The sequence below is a fragment of the Xenopus tropicalis genome, chromosome 4 (assembly GCF_000004195.4).
Source record: "Xenopus tropicalis strain Nigerian chromosome 4, UCB_Xtro_10.0, whole genome shotgun sequence".
NCBI lineage: Eukaryota > Metazoa > Chordata > Amphibia > Anura > Pipidae > Xenopus > Xenopus tropicalis.
The window spans coordinates 67,319,864-67,343,796 of NC_030680.2; the positions used below are offsets into that span (position 1 = coordinate 67,319,864).

Below are 23,933 nucleotides of genomic sequence, written 5' to 3' on the forward strand. Positions count from 1 at the left end.
TCTGCTACTTTTGACACTGTGGATCACCCTCTTCTCCTTCAGACTCTCCGCTCTCTTGGCCTTCGTGACACTGCCTTATCCTGGTTTTCATCTTATCTCTCAGATTGATCCTTCAGTGTCTCTTACAATGGGGAATCATCTTCTCCCCTGCCTCTTTCTGTCAGGGTTCCCCAAGACTCTGTGCTGGGCCCCTTACTATTTTCTCTTTATACCTCCTCACTTGGAAAATTATTCAATTCTTTTGGCTTTCAGTACCACCTCTTTGCTGACGATACTCAGATCTATCTTTCCTCTCCTGATCTCAACCCAGAGCTTCTAACTCACGGATCTTCCTGCCTGTCCACTATCTCCACTTGGATGTCCCAACGTTACCTTAAATTAAACCTCTCTAAGACTGAATTGGATCTCTTTCCCCCATCCAACGCCCACATTGTTCCCGAGGTATCTATAACGGTTAACAATTCTACCATCACCCCATCTTCCCAGGCCCGATGCCTTGGGGTTATCCTTGATTCTGCCCTGTCCTTCACTCCTCATATCCAATCACTCATCAAATCATGTCACTTTCACCTAAGAAATATCTCCAAAATACGATCATTTATCACCCAAGATGCTGCCAAAATTCTTATTCACTCTCTTATAATATCTCACCTGGACTACTGTAACTCCCTATTAATTGGCCTTCCCCTCCAAAGACTGTCCCCTCTCCAGTCCATAATGAATACTGCTGCCAGGCTCATACACCTCTCCAACCGCTCCTGCTCTGCCGTGCCACTCTGCCAATCTCTGCACTGGCTTCCCCTACCATCCAGGATAAAATTCAAACTAATGACTCTCACATTTAAAGCAGTTCATAACTCTGCCCCACCCTACATCTCTGAACTCATCTCTAGGTACCATCCAACCCGCTTGTTATGCTCCTCTACTGACCTGCTCCTCAACTCCTCTCTCATTCCCTCCTCACACGCTCGCATTCAAGACTTTGCAAGGGCTGTCCCCCTTCTCTGGAATTCGCTCCCACAATCTGTCAGACTTTCTCCCAATCTCTCTGCCTTTAAGAGATCTCTAAAAACGCATTTATTTAGAGAAGCTTACCCTAATCTAGTTTAGCAATAACCTGTGCCACACCACTCACAACTCTGGTCATGCCCATTCCCACACCTTGTGTCTCAACCCTTTCTCCTTGTAGATTGTAAGCTCTTTTGGGCAGGGCTCTCTTCACCTCTTGTATCGGTTATTGATTGCTTTATATGTTACTCTGTATGTACAATGTATGAAACCCACTTATTGTACAGCGCTGCGGAATATGTTGGCGCTTTATAAATAAATGTTAAAATAATAATAATATGAGTTTGATACTCCCTGGATCTCTGCAAAACATATTTTTGGAGCTCCTTATCCATGTGCATGCTTGCTTGCTTGCCAGTAAATGTGTAGACATTGTATGTTGTTATTCTCATCTGTTCAGACTGTTGACTAACAGACTTTTCCTATATATGCTTCTGTCTGGGGTGTCTCTGATATATCATGATTTCACCACTTCTCTTACTGATTTTTTGTCTAAATTGTATTGTGATCCCCCCAGTTATTGACCCTGAGAGTAAGTGAAAAAAGCCATGTACAACTTGAGGTTTATTGAGTCTAATTAAAAGTGTTTTGCACAGGGTTTTTTCCCAGTCTGACCCTGCCCAGGGCCAAACAGGACAGGGGGACCTACCTTCAGACATTTTATCTGCTATAACTTTCATATGAGGCATCACCCAGAAATGGCAGATCAGTCTTTTTATTCATCTACAAGAGCTCATTATTAACATAAGTACTGTATTTTATTTTTACATAGAGAAATGTTGCCACTTTTTGTCAATAGGTTATATTGAATTTCATCTGTCAGTGCTGTTAGGTAGGGTTTTACTATGGGAATAATGCATCTATGGGGGAACTGGGCATACCAGAGCAGTACCACAGTACTTGCAGGGCACAAAATCCTAATTAATGGAACTTATAACTCTACATGTTCTCCTTTTTCTTCCATCAACTCTTTAATTTTGTCAGGAAGGGTGATGGTCCAAAATTTCAATCTTCCTCCCTTTAACCTTTGAGATGATTTCTGTGTCAAGTTAATTTCCAGATAGTCTTCATCTTCATCATATTTTGGCCACTCAGCCAAACCAAGACCATTGGGATCCCTGCAAACAATAAGACAGGGAGCAAAGTAAATGATATTTCATAGCTTAAGATGAAAGAAATTCCAAAAGGGCCCAATGAAAACACAAAAAGCAGTGAGAAATCAGAATTATTACAGTTTAAAATTAAATCAAGCTTAAAATAGTGCAGCTCAACCAAGTTTTTTTATAGTGTTCTCCAATCCTCATATGATTCAAAAATCCTATTTATAGGAGAATGCAGACTGGGCTGTTGACTGGATCACTTTGCACTCTTACTTTAGTGGTGTAATATTTTACCCAGAGAGGCAGCCTTCCACCTCTATGATTTATCTATCTATCTATCTATCTATCTATCTATCTGCATATAGAATAAGATAGCACTGAAAGCATTAGTAGGAGTGCCAGGAACACAAGAGAGGAAACATGAAGCTCAACTGACACAAATGACTTGCAAAACACTCTGTAATCTTGCAACTGTAACATGTTGTAACAACGCATTGTAATTTGCTTTCCATTTACCAACACAGATGTAAATTATCATCCACAAAGGTAAATTGTGTGCAAGCTGTATAGAACTCGATGAATGCCTATATATTACTCATATGGCCAACAACTAAATGAGCCAGCATGTTTGATCAGGGATCCTCAAACTACAGCCTGCAGGCCAGATCCGGCCCCCCAAGGTAGTTTACCTCGCTGTGTCCTCACCCCTGGCAGCGGGGAGCTGGGAGAGGGCAGATGGATCAGGGAGCAGGAGGATGGTGCAGAGAGTGGTGGAGCGGGGAGAGGGAGGACGCAGGAGCGAGCCATAGTTTGAGGGACCATGAACTGGCCCCCTGTTTAAAAAGTTTGAGGACACTTGGTGTAGATGAAATTCCATATACTGTGTGGGCAAATTACTTATTCTATTTCTTTAAACCAATCAACCTTGACCTGAATGGTACAATCATATCTAAGGGGCCCATTTATCAAAGTACAATTGCTTTCGAAAACAAAAAAAATTGTATTTTCTACTGTTTGTTTTTTCGCAGATTTTTTCGCTAATTCGCACAACTTTTTGTTATTGTGTGTCAAACTTTACACGACAAAACCGTATTTGTACAGTACAAAAGTTTTGTATTTATTCAAGCTTCGGTATCGTGACTTTCCTTGGGCCAGGTTGTAGCTGCAGAGTGCCATTGAGTCCTATGGGAGGCTTCCAAAATCATGCACAGAAGGATCAAAGTCAGAAAGGTTTTCCTGCCATTTATGATCGTTCGGATACGAAAATTTAGTGACTTTTGGATCGCCAATACGATATTATTGTATTATACAATTTTTTCGTAAGCATTTTCGTGACATTTCTGATCATCAGAAATTATCGTATCTAATCCGAATTTTACCCATTTCGGATTCGAACTTGTACTTTGATGAATTAGCCCCTGAGTGTTAATTATTCACATATCATCATATGATTCACTAATTATATCATACTAACTCCTCCTTCAAGGCCTACTTTTACAGTTAGCAATGGCCAGTCACAATTTCTGAAGATACTCTTTGTCATCCCTTTTATTCTTAAAACATATTAGCCCCTTTTCATCTTGGACTTTATTAGAGTGCTGATGGTGGCCAATAATCATCTGGTCATTTGAGAGGGGGAAGTTGTCAAAAAAGTGTATTTTTGCACAATTTGGCCACCTAGGCTGAGGGCCAATTTCAACTGATCCTACTGTTCAACCCCTTGGGCCAGCAACTGGATCACATGGAGCTCTGTGCAGAACATGTCAGAATACCTGTACCAGTAAACGGCCACCATGATCAGGTGTGGTCAAGAAGGCAGCTGATTTTGGGCCCTTGCTTGGCAACTTTAACTGCATAAATCTAGTTGTTTAGTGGGCGGTTCACACCTTTGTTTAGAATTTTGACGACTACATGAGGCAACACAATTACATGCACATGAGTTAAAGAGAGGAAAAAAAAGGTAATAAGGAAAAGGTCAAGCTAGAATTAAGTAGGTTCTAAAATAATGTAAAATACTTGTGATACATTCATAAATAAGACGCCTTACCCATTTCTAGCGAAGTTAGCCCAATATTTCATTATTGTTTTACTGAGGATTTTCTCTTCCTCTGTTCCATTACCTTGTGAAGACAAAAGCTGTGTTAACTGAGGAGATGAAAACATATAGCTCTAAAACTTACATAAAGGGAAAAACCTTACTTTTGAAAAGAATGCCACTTTTCAGGAATGGGCCTCCAACAACAAAGTAAAGTTCATCACCATGATCAGCTTTAACAAAATCATCTTTTGAGTCTGCATACATTGAAGGGCGGTGCTGAAATTCATAGAAGTAAACAGGAAACCCCGAATCTAGCCGGTAACAACAAATAGGAGTGTTAGCTCATGACACAGGTTACAATAAAAGTACACCAAACAATTTATATCTCTACAAAGTGGCTTTACAATCATTAACTCACAGAGTGCCCCAAAGCTATGAAACACAGGCCCTAAAAGATTGATCAGCTACAACTTTCAGAAACCACAGCAGCTGTTAACAGTATTTTTGAATTTTATTTAGACTTACTGGAATGTGCTCAGTACTACAGATGGCTGTGTCCACACCACAGACTCTATAAGCAAGGATATCCCCAGGAAATGTTACACAGGGGGACAAAGTAATCAACCAAAAGAAACTTGTTTCTCTAGACCAGGGTTTTCAAAACCATTTTTAGTCCTGAGCGACACTCAGATGTAATAAGTGTTGGGGAGCTACACAAGCATGAAAAAAGTCCTTTGGGGATGCCAAATAAGGACTGTGATGGACTATTTAGTAGCCCCGTGTGGACAGCTAGCCTACAGGAGGCTCTGCTTGGAGTTAAACTGGGTCTTTGTGATTACAAAACTTGCCTCCAAGCATACCACAATAAGATTATTTATGTGTTGTCATTGCAGGGGAAATTTATAATTGATTAATGCACATCTCATGAATGGTGGGTTCACGTACCTCTGTGATATTTAGCTGTTCTTAGGGCAGGAATAACAAATATAATGTCCCCAACTAGATCCAAGAAATTGTTTCTTAACTCTTTTGGATCATCTGTGTCACCAAAGTACTCTTCCATGATGAAAGGAATAGCACTGGAAACTGTATTCTGTTAGAAAGGAGAGCAAACAAGATTTAGGACATGCAACTTTATTAAGAGGGAGCCCTGAATTTTGTTTAACACAAACCCATCAGTGGGAGTAACTGCATTCAACATTATCAAACTTCCAGTAAATTAGGACCCCTGTACCACCCCATACTAAATGGTAAAACTGGGGGGGCTGTTACTGATCTCAAACTATTGAGCAGGGGAATTCAAAGAAACCACTCCACAAAAATATGTCTCCACCCCGTCCTTATATAGTAGAAAAAAGGTTCATGTGTGGGCCATAAGTGCCTAATAATTTTATTTTAAGTCTATGACACTAGTAACAAATTTCATTATATTTATACATCATAAAATCCATCTTACCAACAAAGGGAGAGCACCAAGTGTTGCCTGAATGTTTTTCTTTTCCATTCCTTCCCTGTATCCAGTGATATTAAGAGACTGTGCACAAAACCACAGTATGGATTACTGAACTATTACATATATTATTTCCCCTGACTGATTAAAATGCAGTCAGGATAACAATTACAGAAATTTCTAAAACACAGATATGCGTTATTATGTAAAAAATGGAGGTAGCTTGATGTTGCAGGCCTGGGTTCAGCACAGTTAGGCCCTGTATAATATTATTAGGCTATCAGTTTAAAAAATGCCTCAAACACTGGACAATGATAGGAAACAATTTATATGAGTTACAATCTAGATTTGATGGCTAATCCTCCTTGTATTTACCATTTATTTCAAACCACAATTACACATTACATTTATATGTGTATTAATAATTGCAGGCCATTAGGCTTTTAAAGATTTTGTGAGCATTAAGATGGGGTATATAAAGTAGGTCACTGTTTGGTTGAGTTTTACTTACTGTTCATATAAATGATGTATTTTACTAGCTTCTGGAAATAGTGATTTTAAAATATTTGTTAAAATGTCAGCTGATTTACTTCAAAATTCAATAAACAGAATTTAAAGAAAAAATGCCTCAACTATTGAGATCCTTTACAAAGGCTTACTATATTACCGTATTTTTCGGACCATAAGACGCACTTTTTTTCCCCCAGAAGTGGGGGGAAAAAGTCCCTGCGTCTTATGGTCCGAATATACTTTAAAAAAATGTTTTTACTTGCCCGTGTGGTCTCCGTGCAGGGCCCTCCTCTATTCACCGGTGCTTAGCTGTGGCGCTGTGCGCATGCACAATGACGCGCATGCGTATGGGCATGCGCATCATTGTGCATGCGCACAGCGCCACAGCTAAGCGCCGGTGAATAGAGGAGGGCCCTGCACGGAGACCACACGGGCAAGTAAAAACATTTTCTTAAAGTATATCTGTAGGCTATATGCTGGTACAGATGGGGGCAATATGTTGGGTGCTGCTGGTACAGGTGGGGGGCAATATGTTGGGTGCTGCTGGTACTGGTGGGGGGCAATATGTTGGGTGCTGCTGGTACAGGTGGGGGGCAATATGTTGGGTGCTGCTGGTACAGGTGGGGGGCAATATGTTGGGTGCTGCTGGTACAGGTTCGCTTTTAATGCACATAAAATATTTTAGGACAGTATTTTTTTCAGAATCTTTTTTTCTTCATTTCCCTTCTCTAAAAACTGGTGCGTCTTATGGTCCGGTGCGTCTTATGGTCCGGTGCGTCTTATGGTCCGAAAAATACGGTAATATGGACTTCATAAGAAACAAAAAAGGTACCTACCAATGGTAGTATCCAGCCAAATTCATGGTTATTAATACCAATCAGAAAAGGAACTGGATTGCTCTCCTTGGCAGCTAAGATCTCCTCCGCAGGTTTGGGAAGGAACACGCCATCGACAACAGCAGGGAACACTAAAAATCTCTGTTAAAATACTTGTTATGTGAACTTCAGCTTATTATGGATCTGCTCAGTACCTTTTTATTGCACATATCAAATGCCCAAAATAGGATATATAGTCAAAACATCTAAAGAAAGAAAATGATCAAATGCGCAGACTCAACCCTCTAGTGACCAAAAGAGGGAAACATTACAAAATACAATTAAGTTGTAAAAAGTTAAAAATTAATAACTTTATTACAATCCATTAAAACAAACCCCATGTTCAAAGCCTGACGTGTTTCACGCTTTTCAGCATTTAATCATAGGCTCAGAAGAAACAGTTATTTACATGGTATAGAACACGCCCAGTTTAATTAAACCAATCAGTGTGAGACACCTCACTACTCTTTCAGTAAGAAATCAGTTTTACTAAAGTTAAAAAATACATACCACAGGGTCACAAAGTAAAAATAAACAAAAAATAAAGTAAATAGCATATTTTCAAAAGTCACATCAAAAGTAAAGTTCAATCCTAAAGGTATACGTGTGTGGAGATAGAAAATCCAGAACACTTCATGTTTATGGAGAAGAGTAAGGATATATCCTCCTCTCCTTAAAATTTTTATTTGTTCTATTGCCTGTACCGAAAATAATTTTTCAGCACTATAGTTGCATTCTGCAAAATGTCTAGTGACATTACTTTTATATGAATATTTAGTGTTCCAACTTTGGCTAATGTGTTCTCTATCCCTATCCTTTAGGGCCCGCATTGTGCAGCCCACATATTTTTTTTTTTTAATTTCTGACATGTCACTAGATAAATTACTGCTGTGCTGTTACAGTTAATAAAGTTCTGTATTTTAAAACTTTTATTTGTAATCAATGACCGAAATTCCTTTGAGACCTCAAGATGTTCACAAATAACACAGCATCTACTGCCACATTTAAAGCAACCTTTCACATCCAAAAAATGTTTTTGAACTCCACTTTTATTCTTAAAGAAACTATAATAAGCTATAAGGGATAAGCTATCCCTTAAAGTATAGGCTCTCCTCGCTATGTTACTAATTTCTTGTCCCAAAGTCTCAAAGAAATCGCGGTCAGCATATAATATTGGCAAAAATGTTTTTACTACCTGAACTATTTTATTATACTGTCTGCTGTATCTTGTAATAAAGGATATTTTATTCTCCCAACTCTTATCTTGTCTTTTTGGTTTTGGATTTAATAATGAATCCCTCTGGGTTTTACTCACTCTCATAAATGCATGCTCTACACCAGTTTCTTTATAGCCCCTTTCTCTGAAACGATCCTTCATATCCTTTGCAAATGTATAATATTCCATATCGGTGGAGCAGTTCCTCCTCAATCTCAGGAACTGAGCCACTGGTATGCCTCTGATCAAATTTCTCGGATGACATGAGCTTTTTATTGCACTCAAGCATAGCAGGGCCATTGACCCTGGCAGACAAACAATGACTGTGAAGCTACAGGTTATTGTTTTACGTTTCTATTCAGTCCCTATTCTGTGTATCTTCCAGTCTCTCTCATTCACCCCACTGTCTGGTTGCTAGGGTACATCTTTCCCGAGCAAACAAATAGCTGCCAAAATCCCATGCTTTAGAGCTGCTCAACAAATAAATAATTTAAAAGCACAAAAAATAAGAAAATGAAGACCAATTGCATACTGTCTCAGGATAACCTTGTCTACATTATACTAAAACTTAACATGAAGGTGAACTACCCCTAATAAAGGTTTATTTGACAGGCTCTGTAACATTTTCTGCGTTGCTTGGTGGAAATGATAACGAGTATGGGAGTAGAGGATGTACCATAATTTAGCAGAAAATAAATGTTTTACCTTAAAAATACATAATTATTATTTTATTAAAAAGGGGGGAAACTGTGTGGGTTCCATTTTTAAAACACAGTTTACCTCTTTAGGGAAACATACTTTCCCTAAATCAACTGACCTCTTCTCTGTACCCTTCCCACACCTTTTTTTCTCTCATGGCCCTTGTGTAAGATTCAGTTAAATGTGGTGCATTATATCACACATATTTGTTAGGATTCAGAAAACTAGAATACTGTTGAAACTATGGGGCATATATCATTTCCCGTACCATTGCTGCAGTAATCGCAATAATCTCATCTTCTGTTTTCTTTTTGAGACAGCCTACCAGGTCCGATACACTACAGGAGGATATGTTAGCAACTACCTGCAAAGAAAAAGATGATTAAATATATAAAGCTAACATTCACTCCATTCCAAGAACTGAAATACCAAAACATTTCTGCACACATAAATGGCTATTTCTTAAATACATTATGTCTTTAAATCTACAAAGGGAATGTAGAGTTTTGCTTTTGATGTCTTACCAGTTTCCTCAAGGTTACTAACTTACCTATTCTTTTGATAGGTATTCTGCATTTTTTGGAGAATATGGTTTGGAATTTTTAAATTTCCTATTATATAGAGTTGGCTGCTATGGGTCCTGCTCCATGGATAAGTGGTATTGCTAGTGCAACGCAATAAAGGCAACAATGTGCAGTGAGCCTTGTTACTAATGCAAGAGCCAGGATTTGCCATTGAAAGTAAAATGGTAACTTTCACATGGACAAAGACTATAAACTACGTAACCGTTTGAGTAACTAAGAGGAAACAGTTGTAAACAAAGTTAACAGTGCACCTAAGTGTCTGATGGAGGGCCAACTGCAGTCTTAAAATGCTATTTTTTTAGTTTACTGCAATTCCACTGAACTGGTGTTTTTTTCCGTCATTTTAATTGCTATTAACTGGAACACCCTATAACCAGCGTCAGAAGCATTCTGATGTTATATTCCATTCATCTTGAAATCTTTGTGCCAAATCAAAGTTAGTATGATCTGTCGCTTTTTGCTTAAAAATGTACGGATATTCCCCTCCATGTTTACTGCTAATGTTCTGCCACCGGTACATATTCTCTCTATATTTAAATACTATAAATCTGGTATCTAAGAAGTCATAGGAGAGTCTCATTACCCCCAAGATAACAAGGTTATTATGTGAATGAATTTCCATTTGACTCATCCTTAAAGGAGAAGGAAAGGCAAAGTCACTTGGGGGTGCCAAAATGTTAGGCATGTTATCTAAAAAACTGGCACCATGACTGACCACTACATGCTCTTTCATCCATTCTGAATCTGTGCATTTAGCAAGTTTCTGTTATCGTCCTTCAAGCAGCATTGTAGCAAGCTGCTCCTATATGCCAAACTGTTAGGAAATATTTTTAATGTGAATAGATACAACAGTATAAAGGTTTTTTTTTATTATTGTTGATAAGCACCATGTCAAAGCTTCATAAATAAAATGTATCCAAGAATTAGACTTACAGATAGAAGAGGAAGGATCTCTTCAGTTTTACTGGTCATCAAACCAGGAAGTATTGCAACTCCACTCTCAGCAATGGCTTTGTGGAACAGCCCCTTAGAAAGTGGGGACAACACCTGAAAACAAATTTCAAATGACTTATTGGATTTCTGTGAGGTTAAAAACAAAGAAAACATGAAGCAGGCACTCACAGTGCCATGTTTTGCATGGCTATACACCCAATAAAGAGATGCAGACACAGACAGTAGGTTACATGTTTTTCCTTTATTGCTGATATTGTGGTGCCTGTATGGTTACCTTGTAGAGTTGTGCACATATTCTTACCTGTGCAGATACACTCACGCCACCTGCAGATTCCCCAAATATTGTAACTGACTGTGGGTTTCCTCCAAAATCCTTAATATTATCACGAACCCATTGTAAAGCTGCAACCTGATCCAGAAATCCAAAGTTCCCACGTACTTCTTTATCACCAGAACTGAGAATGAAAAGGGAAAGGGTTATAAACCTCTGAGGTGTCCATTTCTGGCATCTGTTATCTTGTCACTGAAGTTAAAGGAACAGTAACACTAAAAAATGAAAGTGTATAAAAGTAATAACAATATAATGTACTGTTGCCCTGCATTGCTGGTGTGTTTGCCTCAGAAAGACTACTATAGTTTATATAAGTTAGCTGCTGTGTAGCCATGGGGGCAGCCATTCAAAGGAGAAAAGGCACAGGTTACTTAGCAGATAACAGATAAACCCCATTATATGGGGCTTATCTACTAGTTATCTGCTATGTAACCTGTGCCTTTTCTCCTTTTTTCCAGCTTGAATGGCTGCCCCCATGGCTACAGCTTATTTATATAGTAGCTTTTCTGTAGCAAAAACACCAGTTTTTTGCAGAGCAACAGCACATTATATTTTAATTACTTTAAAACACTTTATATTTTTTGATGTTACTGTTCCTTTAAATGAAGCCTCTTATCTCAGTATGTATATATAGACATCATTAAATACATTCCATTAAAGGACAAGGAAACCCTTTAGTCCAAGTCTCTTGCTGTAGCTGATTGCTAACATTGTTTTGATTAATACCTATATGATCTCCTGCAGTGCCCTCTTATACTGGAACTGCTGCTTGTGTGTCGCAGGCGCCATGTTTGCTATGCATATATCACTGTTATACGCATGTGCAGACAGACACACCCAGGCCCAGATTTGTTGCAAGGCCACAAAGGCCCGGGCCTAGGGCGGCACAAACATAGGGGCCATACAGAGCAATGGACACGCCAATCAATGCAGAAGAATTCTAAGAACTAAGCGCCTCCTGAACGTCTGTCTTCCAGCTTTTGGCTTGCATCTCCATGGTAACCATGTCACTGTACAACAAAGAAAATTCACCCAGCACACTCTTACCTCCTTCAACAATTCTTATTCTGTGTACAGCCCAGAGAGTCGGCATTCCCAGCACAGTCCAGCAAAAAATTGACCGGCACAACGAGTGTAATGCAAGTGGGGCTTAGCCCCTGCGTGTTTGTTCAAAAAATAGCAGCAATGTTGAAACGTTGCTGCTATTTTTTTAATAAACACGCAGGGGCTAAGCCCCACTTGAACCATGTCACTGTTACCATTGGCGCAATGCAAAGGGAGGCCTGGTTTTCCAAGTGCGAATCTGTGCCTGTGCTACTGTTGTAGAGACAAACGCTTTCTTCTGATGGTGGGTAATGCGCATGTGCCAATGTCTTACACAAGCTGCTGTGCACTTGCTACGTCTGAGAATTTTTTTTTTTTATTTAGTCGGCTTTTTTTTTTTTAAACTATGGGGTTTAAACAGCTAAATCATTGTACATACAAGAGATTGTACAGTGCTGCAGAACACACTACAGGTATGCCTGTGAGATGACTTAATATCTTTTATAGACTTTCCTTGTCCTTTAATGGCTTTAGTAGTGTATAATAGTGGACCCTAAACAAGAGGAAAGCAAACAGTTAAATATAAAAATATTGCTTTAGCAAGCCAGGCAACAAGGATGGCAAGTAAAATGTTTCCTAGCCATTACAAGGTAATTAGAATACTCCCTGACTGATTTACATACCGACATTGCATAAAAAATATCAGTGTATTTACATTTATCCAGAGAAGCAGTCATTACTGCTACTGTAGACCAAAGTACTTGCATAACATTTATTGCCTTATCATAATTACCTCTGCCTATACTGATGGCAAAATACATGACATTTCCCTCACATTTAATATATATATGTACAATAATATATACTACTTTCATTTCTGAAAAAACAAGCATAATTGCACAAGCCTTTCTTATGGGAAAAGTAACACAAAAAATTATTATGTTAAAAATCCATTCTATGCCCCTTTATCAATAGACAAAAAGGGTGGTTGTGGAAGCACTCCAAGGATAAATAAAATATACATGTACACCTGAAGTGTGACTGATGAGAGACTGGAATATGAATAGGAGAGGACTAAATAGAAAGATAAGTAATAAAAAGTAACAATAAAACTGTAGCCTCACAGAGCAATAGCTTCTGGCATCTGGGGTCAGTGACCCCCATTTGAAAGTTGGAAAGAAGAGGAAGACAATTCAAAAACATATGAAACATAAAAAATGAAGACCAAACTAAAAAGTTGCTAAGAATAGCCCATTCTATAATATACTAAAATTTAATACCCCTTCAATAAATCTAGTTGAAAAAAAATCTGAAAGCTATTTTTACATGGTCATGTTTAAATCTCTATTGCTTAAATGCCTTGAATGTTCCATGTTACAATATAGGCCCAATAGGGTCTTATACAGCTGCAAAAGGTTAAAAATATTATTATACTAATATAGAAAACAGAGCAGCAGTGTATTTTACCTAAAGAATCCCATAATGCCAAGTCTATACTGGATTGACACCACAACAACATTTTCATAGGCACATAAAGCAGAGCCTTCAAACATGGATGCTCCTCCCATAGTAAGTGCTCCTCCATGTATGAACACCATGACCTGTACAAAACAGAAAGTTAAATGTACTTCAGATTTGGTGATCTGAAACAAAAAGCAATGATTAACAGACTACAATTACACTTATTACTATAGTCACCTCTTATCAGCTACCCAAAACTCATCTGGAGCTCAACCCTGAGTCATACTATGTACAATAACTTGGTTGGAATGGATTACCGGTACTTTAAAATACTTTCAGTTATGTTGTGATAGTTAATGCCTTTAAGAGTGGCTTGAGGGTGGTTTCTGGAACAAGCATAGTATCCAAGGCTATTGTGATACTAAAACCTACAGTTACTATTGATGTTGGTATATATGATTTAAGTATGTGAGTGTATAGATAGGCCAATATAGGTTAATGTGTGTGTGCTGGGTTCACTTTGAAGGGTTAAACTTGATGGACTTTGGTCTTTTTCAACCCAACTTATCTATATAACTGTATGTGATTTTTGACTGTGCAGGGAAGGCAGTAGCATTGTCTGTATCATTGGGGATAATAAGATCTGGCAAAGGACTATGGAATAGAAGGTGTAGCATGGCTGTATACAAGTGTTATACATATAGATTTCAAAGGCACTCCAGAACCTCATTTAGCGACTAACTCTTGTGCTCAGTTTTGTGGTGGGATCAGCTCCCACCATCCAAGTGCAGAGAAAAACACAGAACAGAACACAGAAGGACTGAATAGAAAGGATGACCCCTGTGCTTTAGAGTGTTAAAACCCATTAAAGCACAGGGTCATGCCTATTGTGTAGCCCTTCCGTGTTCTGGTTCTGTTTTTTTTTAAACATTCAAGTGTTTGTTTTCACAATTCCTGAAATGCACCTACAGCTCGTGGCTATACAGCAGATATGGTTTAGCAACAACTAAAGGGCTTTAAAGAGGCTGTTCACCTTTAAATAACGTTTAATATGATGTAGACATTGATATTCTGAGCAATTAACAATTGGTTTTCATTTTTTTATTTTTTGTGGTTTTTCAGTTATTTAACTTTTTGTTGAGGAGCTCTCCAGTTTGGTCCAACAGGTTATTTTAATAATGCTATCATCCACAAATACAATTTACTTTGTGATAACTGTCTAATTAAAAATTATATTATATTTTATAGCATTTTTGGCCTGTTTGTGTGAATTTTATTACCATTACCCAAAATGATCTGTTAAACTTACAGGGAGCTCTGGGTTCTCTCCTCTGTCTGCTGGAGTGAAGACATTTAGGTACAAACAATCCTCGGAAACTGGAGGAAAATCAAACTTTGCCTTGAAAAATTCAGCAAGGTCTTCCATTCCTCTTTTATCTTGTAAACACCTGGATAAATTATAAGTAATAATTGCTTTGAAACAATAACTGTTATATAACATTGGTACACCATAGTTGTTCTCATCATTTTTCACATAAGCCTCACACCAAACATCCAGATCTCGCTTCTAAAACTAACTAAGGTAACTGGAAATGTTGTTTGAAAACATTATACATTTTTATATCACCTCCACAAAAAAATCTATTTATTTAACATATAAATACAAAAAAGGTTCTTGAACCCCACATACTAATACCACATTTTAATCTAGGAGCCAGTTCAGTGCAAAAGAAGAAGAAAATGGTACTTTAAATTTGCTTCCTAACCAGTTTTGTAACTAGAAGCCCATTGGCTCTGGTCAGAGGTTTGATTTTGGCTTTTCCTCCATGCCACCCCCAACCTCTATGCATTACTACCAGATTTATAATCCCAGAGCCCTGTCCACTTATATCCCTTTACCACTGTGTGTTTAATTGTGAATTGGCTCTCCGTGAAGGTCTTGACCATAGGTGGCCATAGGTGGCCATAGGGGGGAATTCACAAAAGTGGTGATATTGAGACAAAGTAAAAGTGGAGATAGATTTGTCGGATTTTCCACCTAATTCACACACCTCTATCTCCACTTTTGCGAATTCGTCTTTTAAATAGACCGTTTTCAGATTTTGTCATTTTTATGAATTTGCCTTTAGCTCTTAGTAAATCTGTCAGTGCCATCAAACCCAGTCCCACAGATACATGACCCTTGGAATAAGGATTTTACCAGCAGGATTTTGCATTTCATTTGCCATTTGTCATTTAATTTTGGAGGTATTTCCAGGAGAGTAATTTTAGTTTGCCCAGGGAAACTATACATCATTTTTTTCAGGACAAGCTGGGCTTTCAAATGTTTTCTATATTTCTGTGTAATTCCACTTCTGTAACAACATTTAAGGGTCTAACTACCTTCTTCTCTAGCCCCTACTCATTACTGGTCAGCAGCAATCCGGCCCACACAACAACATGCCTGGTAAAAAGAGGCCCACCAACATAGGCGGAGGGTGACTTTTTTGTTTGGGGAGGCTAAAGATGGGCCATACAGAGTCTGACCTATAGCTAATGTGAGACTTAGTGGATTCGCTGCTGGTGTAAAAAATTACCCTCCCAACTACCTCTTGCTGTTCCCACTGACTCCCAGGGATACTGTGCAAAAGTGTGGGTGGGGGTGCTTTTTTTAACCCTAAAATGCTTAGGATGTAAAAGCATTCATACATGCACTTCTGTTAGGGGTTCTCTATACATTTGTGTTTGTGATCAGTTAGCTTCAAGTGGTAGTTCACCTTTAAATTAACTTTTAATATAAGGTAGACATTGATATTCTGAGACAATTTGCAATTGGTCCTCTTTTATTTTTAATGGTTTTTCAGTTATTTAGCTTATTGTTCAGCAGTTCTCCATTTGGTATTTCAGCAGCTATCTGGTTGCTAGGGTCTTATTTACCAGGTAGTGGTTTAAACAAGAAATGGGAATATGAATAGTTAAGGGGCCTGCATGGAAAAATAAAACTGTAGCGTCACAGAGCAATACTTTTTTGGTCAGTGACCCTCATTTGAAAGCTGGAAAGAGGCAGAAGCGAAAGGCAAATTATTCAAAAACTATAAAAAATTAACTAGGAAGACCAATTGCAAAGTTGCTAGGAATAGGCCATTCTATAACATACTACAAGTTAACTTAAAAGTGAACCTCCCCTTTAGATGTGTTTAAGTTAGCTTTATAGAGAGAGAGGCAGCAGGTACTGACATCCCAGGCACGTTATATACAGTGAGACGCAGTGTTTACAGGGCTGTGGAGTCGGAGTCGGAGTCGAGGAGTCGGAGTCGGAGTCGGAGGCAATTTTGGGTACCTGGAGTCGGAGTCGGAGTCGGCAAAAAATTATCCGACTCCGACTCCTACTAAATTTAAATGGGAATAAAAAAAAAAAAAATAAAGCAAGTTTAAATGTCCCAATTAAAAAACAGTCATAATTAATTACTTCTCTGCTATAAGAATAAAGCCCAATGCACGCAGTGCATAAACGAACACGTTGAGTGACCATGAAGCTTTTCACTGACTGAATGCTTCACTAAATGGGACGTAACGCACATTTACGGTGCGGCAGCTCCACTGCGTCGTGTTCCTCTGTTACAGGGAACCCAATGCCCACTAGGAACCCAGCCTAACTCTCACTGATAACTAATTAAGTAAAAAAAATTTGCAGGACTAGAAATACTTGTATACGTGAAGGGAATGGATAGTCAATAGTTTAAAGGAACAGTAACACCAAAAAATGAAAGTGTATAAAAGTAACTAAAATATAATGTGCTGCTGCCCTGCACTGTGTGTTTACTTCAGAAAATCTACTATAATTTATATAAATAAGCTGCTGTGTAGTATGGGGGCAGCCATTCCTGCACTGGTACAGCTGGGGTGTTTGCTACAGAAACCCTACTATAGTTTATATAAATACCCCGCTGTGTAGCCCCGGGGGCAGCCATTCCTGCACTGGTACAGCTGGGGTGTTTGCTACAGAAACCCTACTATAGTTTATATAAATACCCCGCTGTGTAGCCCCGGGGGCAGCCATTCCTGCACTGGTACAGCTGGGGTGTTTGCTACAGAAACCCTACTATAGTTTATATAAATACCCCGCTGTGAACCCCCAGGGGCAGCCATTCCTGCACTGGTACAGCTGGGGTGTTTGCTACAGAAACCCTACTATAGTTTATATAAATACCCCGCTGTGTAGCCCCGGGGGCAGCCATTCCTGCACCGGTACAGCTGGGGTGTTTGCTACAGAAACCCTACTATAGTTTATATAAATACCCCGCTGTGTAGCCCCGGGGGCAGCCATTCCTGCACCGGTACAGCTGGGGTGTTTGCTACAGAAACCCTACTATAGTTTATATAAATACCCCCCTGTGTAGCCCCAGGGGCAGCCGTTCAAAGGAGAAAAGGCACAGGCACATAGCAGATAACAGATAAAACACTATTGTATTATACAAAACTTATCCGTTATCTGCTATGTAACCTGTGCTTTTTCTCCTTTTTTCCAGCTTAAATGGCTGCCCCCGTGGCTACACAGCAGCTTATTATATAAATGATAGTAGTTTTACTGTAGCAAACACACCAGTTTTACCAGTGCAGGGCAACAGTGCATTATATTTTTATTACTTTAAAGCTCTTTTATTTTTTGGTGTTACTGTTCCTTTAAGACTGAACATTTGAAAAACTGCTGTAATTCAGCTGTAATGTTAGCTTAAACTTTAAACATGACTATGGGATTCTAGGGAAATCATTAGTAGTAGGAGTATAGATAAAATTGTCTTTCAGTTTATTATCAGTTCAGTTGTGTTTTAAGTGCCCCTTCCCCTTCCTAGATGTATAAAATACATTAGCATATTTAAAACAGAGGAGTCGGAGAGTCGGAGTCGGAAGTATCAGAAACTGAGGAGTCGGAGTCGGAGTCGGGGAATTTATCTACCGACTCCACAGCCCTGAGTGTTTATATACAAAACCAGCATATTATATGTCATGAGGAGCAGTGGGTACTGATGGCAGATATTCAGGCCCTGGCACTATAACACTGGCACTGATACACAACATTGGCTCCACTGTAACTAACTAGAAATGAAAAAAAACAATGACAAAAGTAAAAGAAAAATAGAAAGTGCAAAACACCATAACAAATATATAAAACCACAATGAGCTTTGTCAGGGGGAAAAGTTAACTTACCCTCTATCTGTTAGGGTAGGGGATAGGGATATTATAGATGTCAGGTGACAAAAAACAATTTAATTTCAGCTAGTGGGTCAATCTTTAGAACATATACAGTATAGTACCTGTGTATAGTACCTGTGGGATGAAAACTGCTGCAAAAGTTCAAAGTTGGTTCTTGGGTAAAGTTTACAGCCTGCAGATTCTTCTTTTTTTAGTCTTCAATGCTGCACTGCCTCCAGTTTGCAAAATCTCCCGATTCCCGTCTGCATCTGCGGCTTGATTGGTCAATTTTACTGCCTGTCAAGAAAGCTGTGCTCTGATTGGAGAATCCACAAGAAGAAAGATCCAATCAGAGCACAGCTGATTTCTGCAGAACCCGGAGAAGATTTGCAGGGCAGGGCAGAAACGGAGCCAGGTTTTAAGGTGCCAAAGCAGGTTTGGGGAGGTTTAGCCCCCCCAAGCCTTATTGAAAATCCATCTATGCCCACCGGGTCTTTATCCAGTGCCCTGTTGGGGCCAGTCCAACCCTGTACCCCAGTATCCCAGTTTGGGTGCCAGTGTGCATGTGCTGCTTGCTGATCACCAAGATGGCAGCTGGGAACAGAAGGGGCACAGATAAAGGTGGGGGGGCAATGCTGTTAAGCAGCTCTGTAGTTCTGGGCATGCTATGGGGGCACAAATAAATTGGGGCAAATATCAGTGAAGTGATTAAAGAGGGGGCACTGCTGTTAAAACTAAAAAATTGCCTGGGAGGCTTTACTTTTCCTTTAAATAAAAATGTATACAATATATTCACTCAAAATGTTATTATTGCCTCATTCATTAAGCTAAAACTAGCATAACAATGCAAATGTGATGTAAAAACTTTTTATATATAAGTTATAAATTGAACTTTGTTTTAAAGGAGAAGGAAAGGCTAAGTCACTTGGGGGTGCCAAAATGTTAGGCACCCCCAAGTGACTTAGAACGCCTACCTTGTACCCCGGGCTGGTGCCCCTGTACGGAGGGAACAGCACCAGCCCGGGGCACCTGTAGACACCGCTTCCTCCTTCCTTTGCGCGCTGCCGGCGAAATCCGCCGGCCGGCGCATGCGAGGAGGAAGGAGGAAGCGCCGGCAGCTACCCCGGGCTGGTGCTGTTCCCTCCGTACAGGGGCACCAGCCCGGGGTACAAGGTAGGCGTTCTAAGTCACTTGGGGGTGCCTAACATTTTGGCACCCCCAAGTGACTTAGCCTTTCCTTCTCCTTTAATCAGTGTTTTTCTTGTTTATAAAATGTTAATGAGGCTATTTGCACATATTGTTCTAGGGTTAGACAGAAACTTGTCCCCTAACAATAGGCTGCTAATACCCATTAATATGTTGATGATCCCCTAATGGCACTCATACCAGAGGTGTGAAGTTGAGACTGGGTGAAACAAAACAGAAGAGCTTAGAATTGGTCTGACAGAGTTACACTGAGCTTTACTCCATTTTTAAAATGTTGGGGAAAACGTTGGGAAAAAATGTAGTTAAAACGACAAATTCACAAAAGTGTCTGTAAACTGTCTTTCTTTCACCAAAAATGGAAAAGTGGTGGTTGAGTCGGAATTTAGGTGGATTTCTGTTTGTGAATCTGGAGAAAGTGTTTTCCATTAGTTTTTCCACCACTTTTACTCCAAAAAAAGGCTATCTCCACTTTTGTGAATTCCCCCCAATATCTGGTTCACCAACACATCAACAGGTGTATGGCCAGATAAAGTTTCAGAGCCTGCAATGCAGGCTTCCCATCTCTTAAAAAGTGCAGAAAGCAAGGCATCAGAGCAGATTTTAGCAGCTCTAGGTAACCACATAAATATGAATTTCCTCACAGTTTGAGAAACAGTGGTTTAGACTGGTTTAGACAGTTTAGCATACATATATTTGTATCTACCTATTTAATCCGTCCAATATTGCAAGGTCAATAAATCTTTATAAAAAGGAACATGCTCACTGTACAGCAGAAATGTATCATTCTTTTCTTTATTTAACACTAGAGGAACTTACATGGGTGGAGCGGCTGTGGCTTCCCTGACAGAGCTCCATGGCTCCGGTGGCTGCGGAGCCTCAAATCTTAATGGTCCGATAGGTGGCTTTGCAAAGGGGACTCCCATAAAAACATGAACTAATCTATCTGTTTCCTTTGCGCCAACTGTGTTTCCAAGAAGCTGCCCATACTTTGTTGTTAATAGTGGCCTTGCATCCTCTTGGCCATGAAAGAAAATAATATTAGATATTAGAAATAGAGAACAAGCATGTTTTTAAGGAAATTCAGTTTTGTGTATTTACTACTAGTTAGTCATACTTACCCTTTCCCTGCCAACAACGTAGGTACTACGTTGCTTTAAAAAAAGCAGTTAAGTGCCAACAAATAATGTAGTACCTACATTATTGGTACCTAAGCGATTCTCTTTGCACTGGCGGCAAAAGCCACCATTGCAGAGAGACAGATGTGCCCCCAACCCCCTTGGCAATGAGCAAGGGGGGCACTGGGGGGGAAGCAGGAATCAGTACAAGCAGCAAACACGATATGATCGCGTCTGCTGCTTGTAGTTCGGTCCTGCAATGCAATTGTCGCAAAATATTGTACCGAGGGCCGCAAATGGCCCGCGGGCCGCAAGTTTGAGACCCCTGCAGTACAGGGTCAAATAAACAATAGCAAGCTGCACAGCCGAGTTTATAGAGTCAGGGTAGCATATTAGTGCTGGCAGATCAGTCCCTTGGCACTTCAGATTAAAGACAGTGCTCATAGTAGAAAATTCACTGCACAAAGAAAATAGCTTGACTGCTGGGCCAACCCACCCCTGGGCCCTGTCACATAGCTTTCAAACTTCCCCTTGAAAGAGTACACCTTTATTTATATATATAGATATAGCACTTAACCCTATGTCATCAGGCTGATAATAAATTGCTCAGAGTAGTTCAAAGATCTTATTTCATGTTAACATTTAGAATGAAGAAGAATTTAGTTTTGTAGAAAATAACATTATAACACTGGGTTAGTTTTTAATAAAAGAAAATAACTCAGCAGCCAATGTTACCTATACTGCATTATTACTTACTCTTCAAATTAGAATGTTGCAATTAAAATACTTGATTTGCAAAGTATGTTATAACACCCACAGTAGCACCTGTGACTCCTATGACCCTGGTAGTTCTTCCTCTGGCTACAGGAGTTTTTAGAGGGAAAAAAAGATTTTAAAGCCTGCTCTTTTTTTAAATGGGAGAAAAAAATAAGATGATGCAAAGTGCACAGAAGATCTTAAGGCATAATTAGGTACTTAGTAATATTTTTATAATGGTTTTTTATCCTCTCTGCATCTTAACACAGTTCCTGTAAAACAGGCATGTTACAAAGTCTAAGAGTGAAGATACACAGTAGAAGCTACTTGTCACTAAACCCCAGAAAATACCCTGCCATAGAGAATACTGAGAACTGACTCTCCTAAAACACACAGAGACACTTATCAGTAAGTGATCAGCATTGTCTATTTTAGTAGCCACAACAAGTAGCTGCTACTAGTAGCTCAGTGTGTCTTCACCCTAATACACACGGGTAAGTGCAAAGATCACATAGCAAAGACCTTCTTTCCTATTCAAGTTCTTATTAATGTGCTGCAATTCTCACCTGTTCCATAGATTTCCAGAGTCGCACAGCACAAGAGAAGCAATTTGATCAGGGATCCCATTTGCAAACATTCAGCACGGAACAGGACACACATTCAATGAATTGCAAAACACACTGAAGCTTCTGTAAAACAAGTTTCTGTAATACAAAAAACTTGTATTGCAGGTGTAGCAGCCCAACAGGAGCAGGTGTACTGAGCATGGAACTGTGTACTAGTGATCTCTAACAACAGAGAGGATATAGTACAGCAGTTCTCATTGGCTGCTGCAAAGTTTCCTCCGCCCACTGGTTTTACAGAGAAACAGCACAAAGATTTCAAAAGTGTGTTGGTCATTCCAGAAACTGTAGCTGCAGATAATCTTTTCTGTACTATGCAGGGAAAGGACAGTGCCCCGTCATATAGAGATGCATCAATTATAATGGCTGCAAGCAGGACAGGAGGTGCAATGGAGGGGTGGTAGTGGTGCAGCTCCTTACCAAGACACCCCCAGTTGCAAGTTCTGCTGTCACTAACCAACATTTTCAAATTTAAAAATGAATATCAAACTAATTAATGTTCTTGCACAAAACCATCTAAACACAATACATGCTTTTTAAGACATTCTACATGCATTTCAGTATATGTACATTCAAATTCTCATGTGTGTGCCCTGAGGTGGCTAGTACACTAAGGGGCTGATTTACTAACCCACGAATCCGACCCGAATTGGAAAAGTTCCGACTTGAAAACGAACATTTTGCGACTTTTTCGTATGTTTTGCGATTTTTTCGGATTCTTTACGAATTTTTCGTTACCAATACGATTTTTGCGTAAAAACGCGAGTTTTTCGTATCCATTACGAAAGTTGCGTAAAAAGTTGCGCTTTTTTCGTAGCGTTAAAACTTACGCGAAAAGTTGCGCATTTTTCGTAGCGTTAAAACTTAAAAGGTGCAAAGTTTCGCGTAAGTTTTAACGCTACGAAAAAAGCGCAACTTTTTGCGCAAGTTTTAACGCTACGAAAAATCGCCAGATTTTACGCAACTTTCGTAATGGCTACGAAAAACTCGCGTTTTTACGCAAAAATCGTATTGGTAACGAAAAATTCGTAAAGAATCCGAAAAAATCGCAAAACATACGAAAAAATCGCAAAATACCGATCATTACGAAAAAAACGCAATCGGACTCATTTCGACCCGTTCGTGGGTAAGTAAATCAGCCCCTAAGGCTCAGATTTATCAATATGTGAGTTTAGAGCTTAATACATAAAAAAACTCCCCCATGTTCTATTTATCCCTATGGATTTTTAGAAGAGTATTGAGCAATTGGTGAACTCTAACTTTCACACATTGATAAATAAGCTTCTAAAAATCCCATTGGAATAAATGGAACATGGGTGAGTTTTTATGTATTAAACTCATATTGATTAATCTGACCATAAATAATCCTATAAGGACTCTCTGTCCTACTATAAAGTAAGAAATAAGATTCAGACAGGATCTCCAATCACTGCTAGTTCTTGTATAGTACTGCTAGTACTGTATTCTTGCCCCTACCCTGCCTGAGGTGGCTTTTGAGCAGCCATTTCACCCCCGCTCTTTCCTTTCCAGTGGCAGAGGGAGCCAGGGAGGGCCACATTGCTAGAGCAATTTAATAACCATAAATTTGGCATTTAAAGTTACCAGGAATAGCTTTTTGCCTCCCCTGGTAACTTGTTGCTGCCAGCAAGGTTCTCACTTTGCCTCATGGCAGGAGCGCCCCTGAAAACCAGCACATTGCTTTGTTATACTGACTGCTAGAATCTCATTTA

General features: G+C 39.4%; 1 protein-coding gene across 1 annotated transcript; it reads right to left on the reverse strand.

Moving 5' to 3' along the window:
- Nucleotides 1–1,687: 1,687 nt before the first annotated feature.
- LOC100493994 (liver carboxylesterase 2-like) lies at nucleotides 1,688–22,368 on the reverse strand. The gene is made up of 13 exons (XM_004913559.4): nucleotides 22,147–22,368; nucleotides 20,526–20,724; nucleotides 14,640–14,778; nucleotides 13,337–13,470; nucleotides 10,796–10,949; nucleotides 10,474–10,587; nucleotides 9,225–9,320; nucleotides 7,003–7,143; nucleotides 5,663–5,740; nucleotides 5,152–5,299; nucleotides 4,368–4,517; nucleotides 4,216–4,288; nucleotides 1,688–2,186 (listed from the first exon to the last, which is right to left on the reverse strand). Exons 1-13 carry the CDS (start codon nucleotides 22,238–22,240, stop codon nucleotides 2,000–2,002), a joined length of 1,707 nt encoding a protein of 568 aa, XP_004913616.1. The 5' UTR covers nucleotides 22,241–22,368; the 3' UTR covers nucleotides 1,688–1,999.
- Nucleotides 22,369–23,933: the final 1,565 nt, after the last annotated feature.

Coding starts and splice junctions, on each gene's coding strand:
- LOC100493994 (XM_004913559.4), bottom strand. CDS start 22,240: ATGTGTGTCCTGTTCCGTGCTGAATGTTTGCAAATGGGATCCCTGATC. Junction 7,144..9,224: donor TTGCGATTACTGCAGCAATG/GTACGGGAAATG, acceptor GTATTTTAACAG/AGATTTTTAGTGTTCCCTGC. Junction 4,289..4,367: donor AAGTGGCATTCTTTTCAAAA/GTAAGGTTTTTC, acceptor TGTCTTCACAAG/GTAATGGAACAGAGGAAGAG.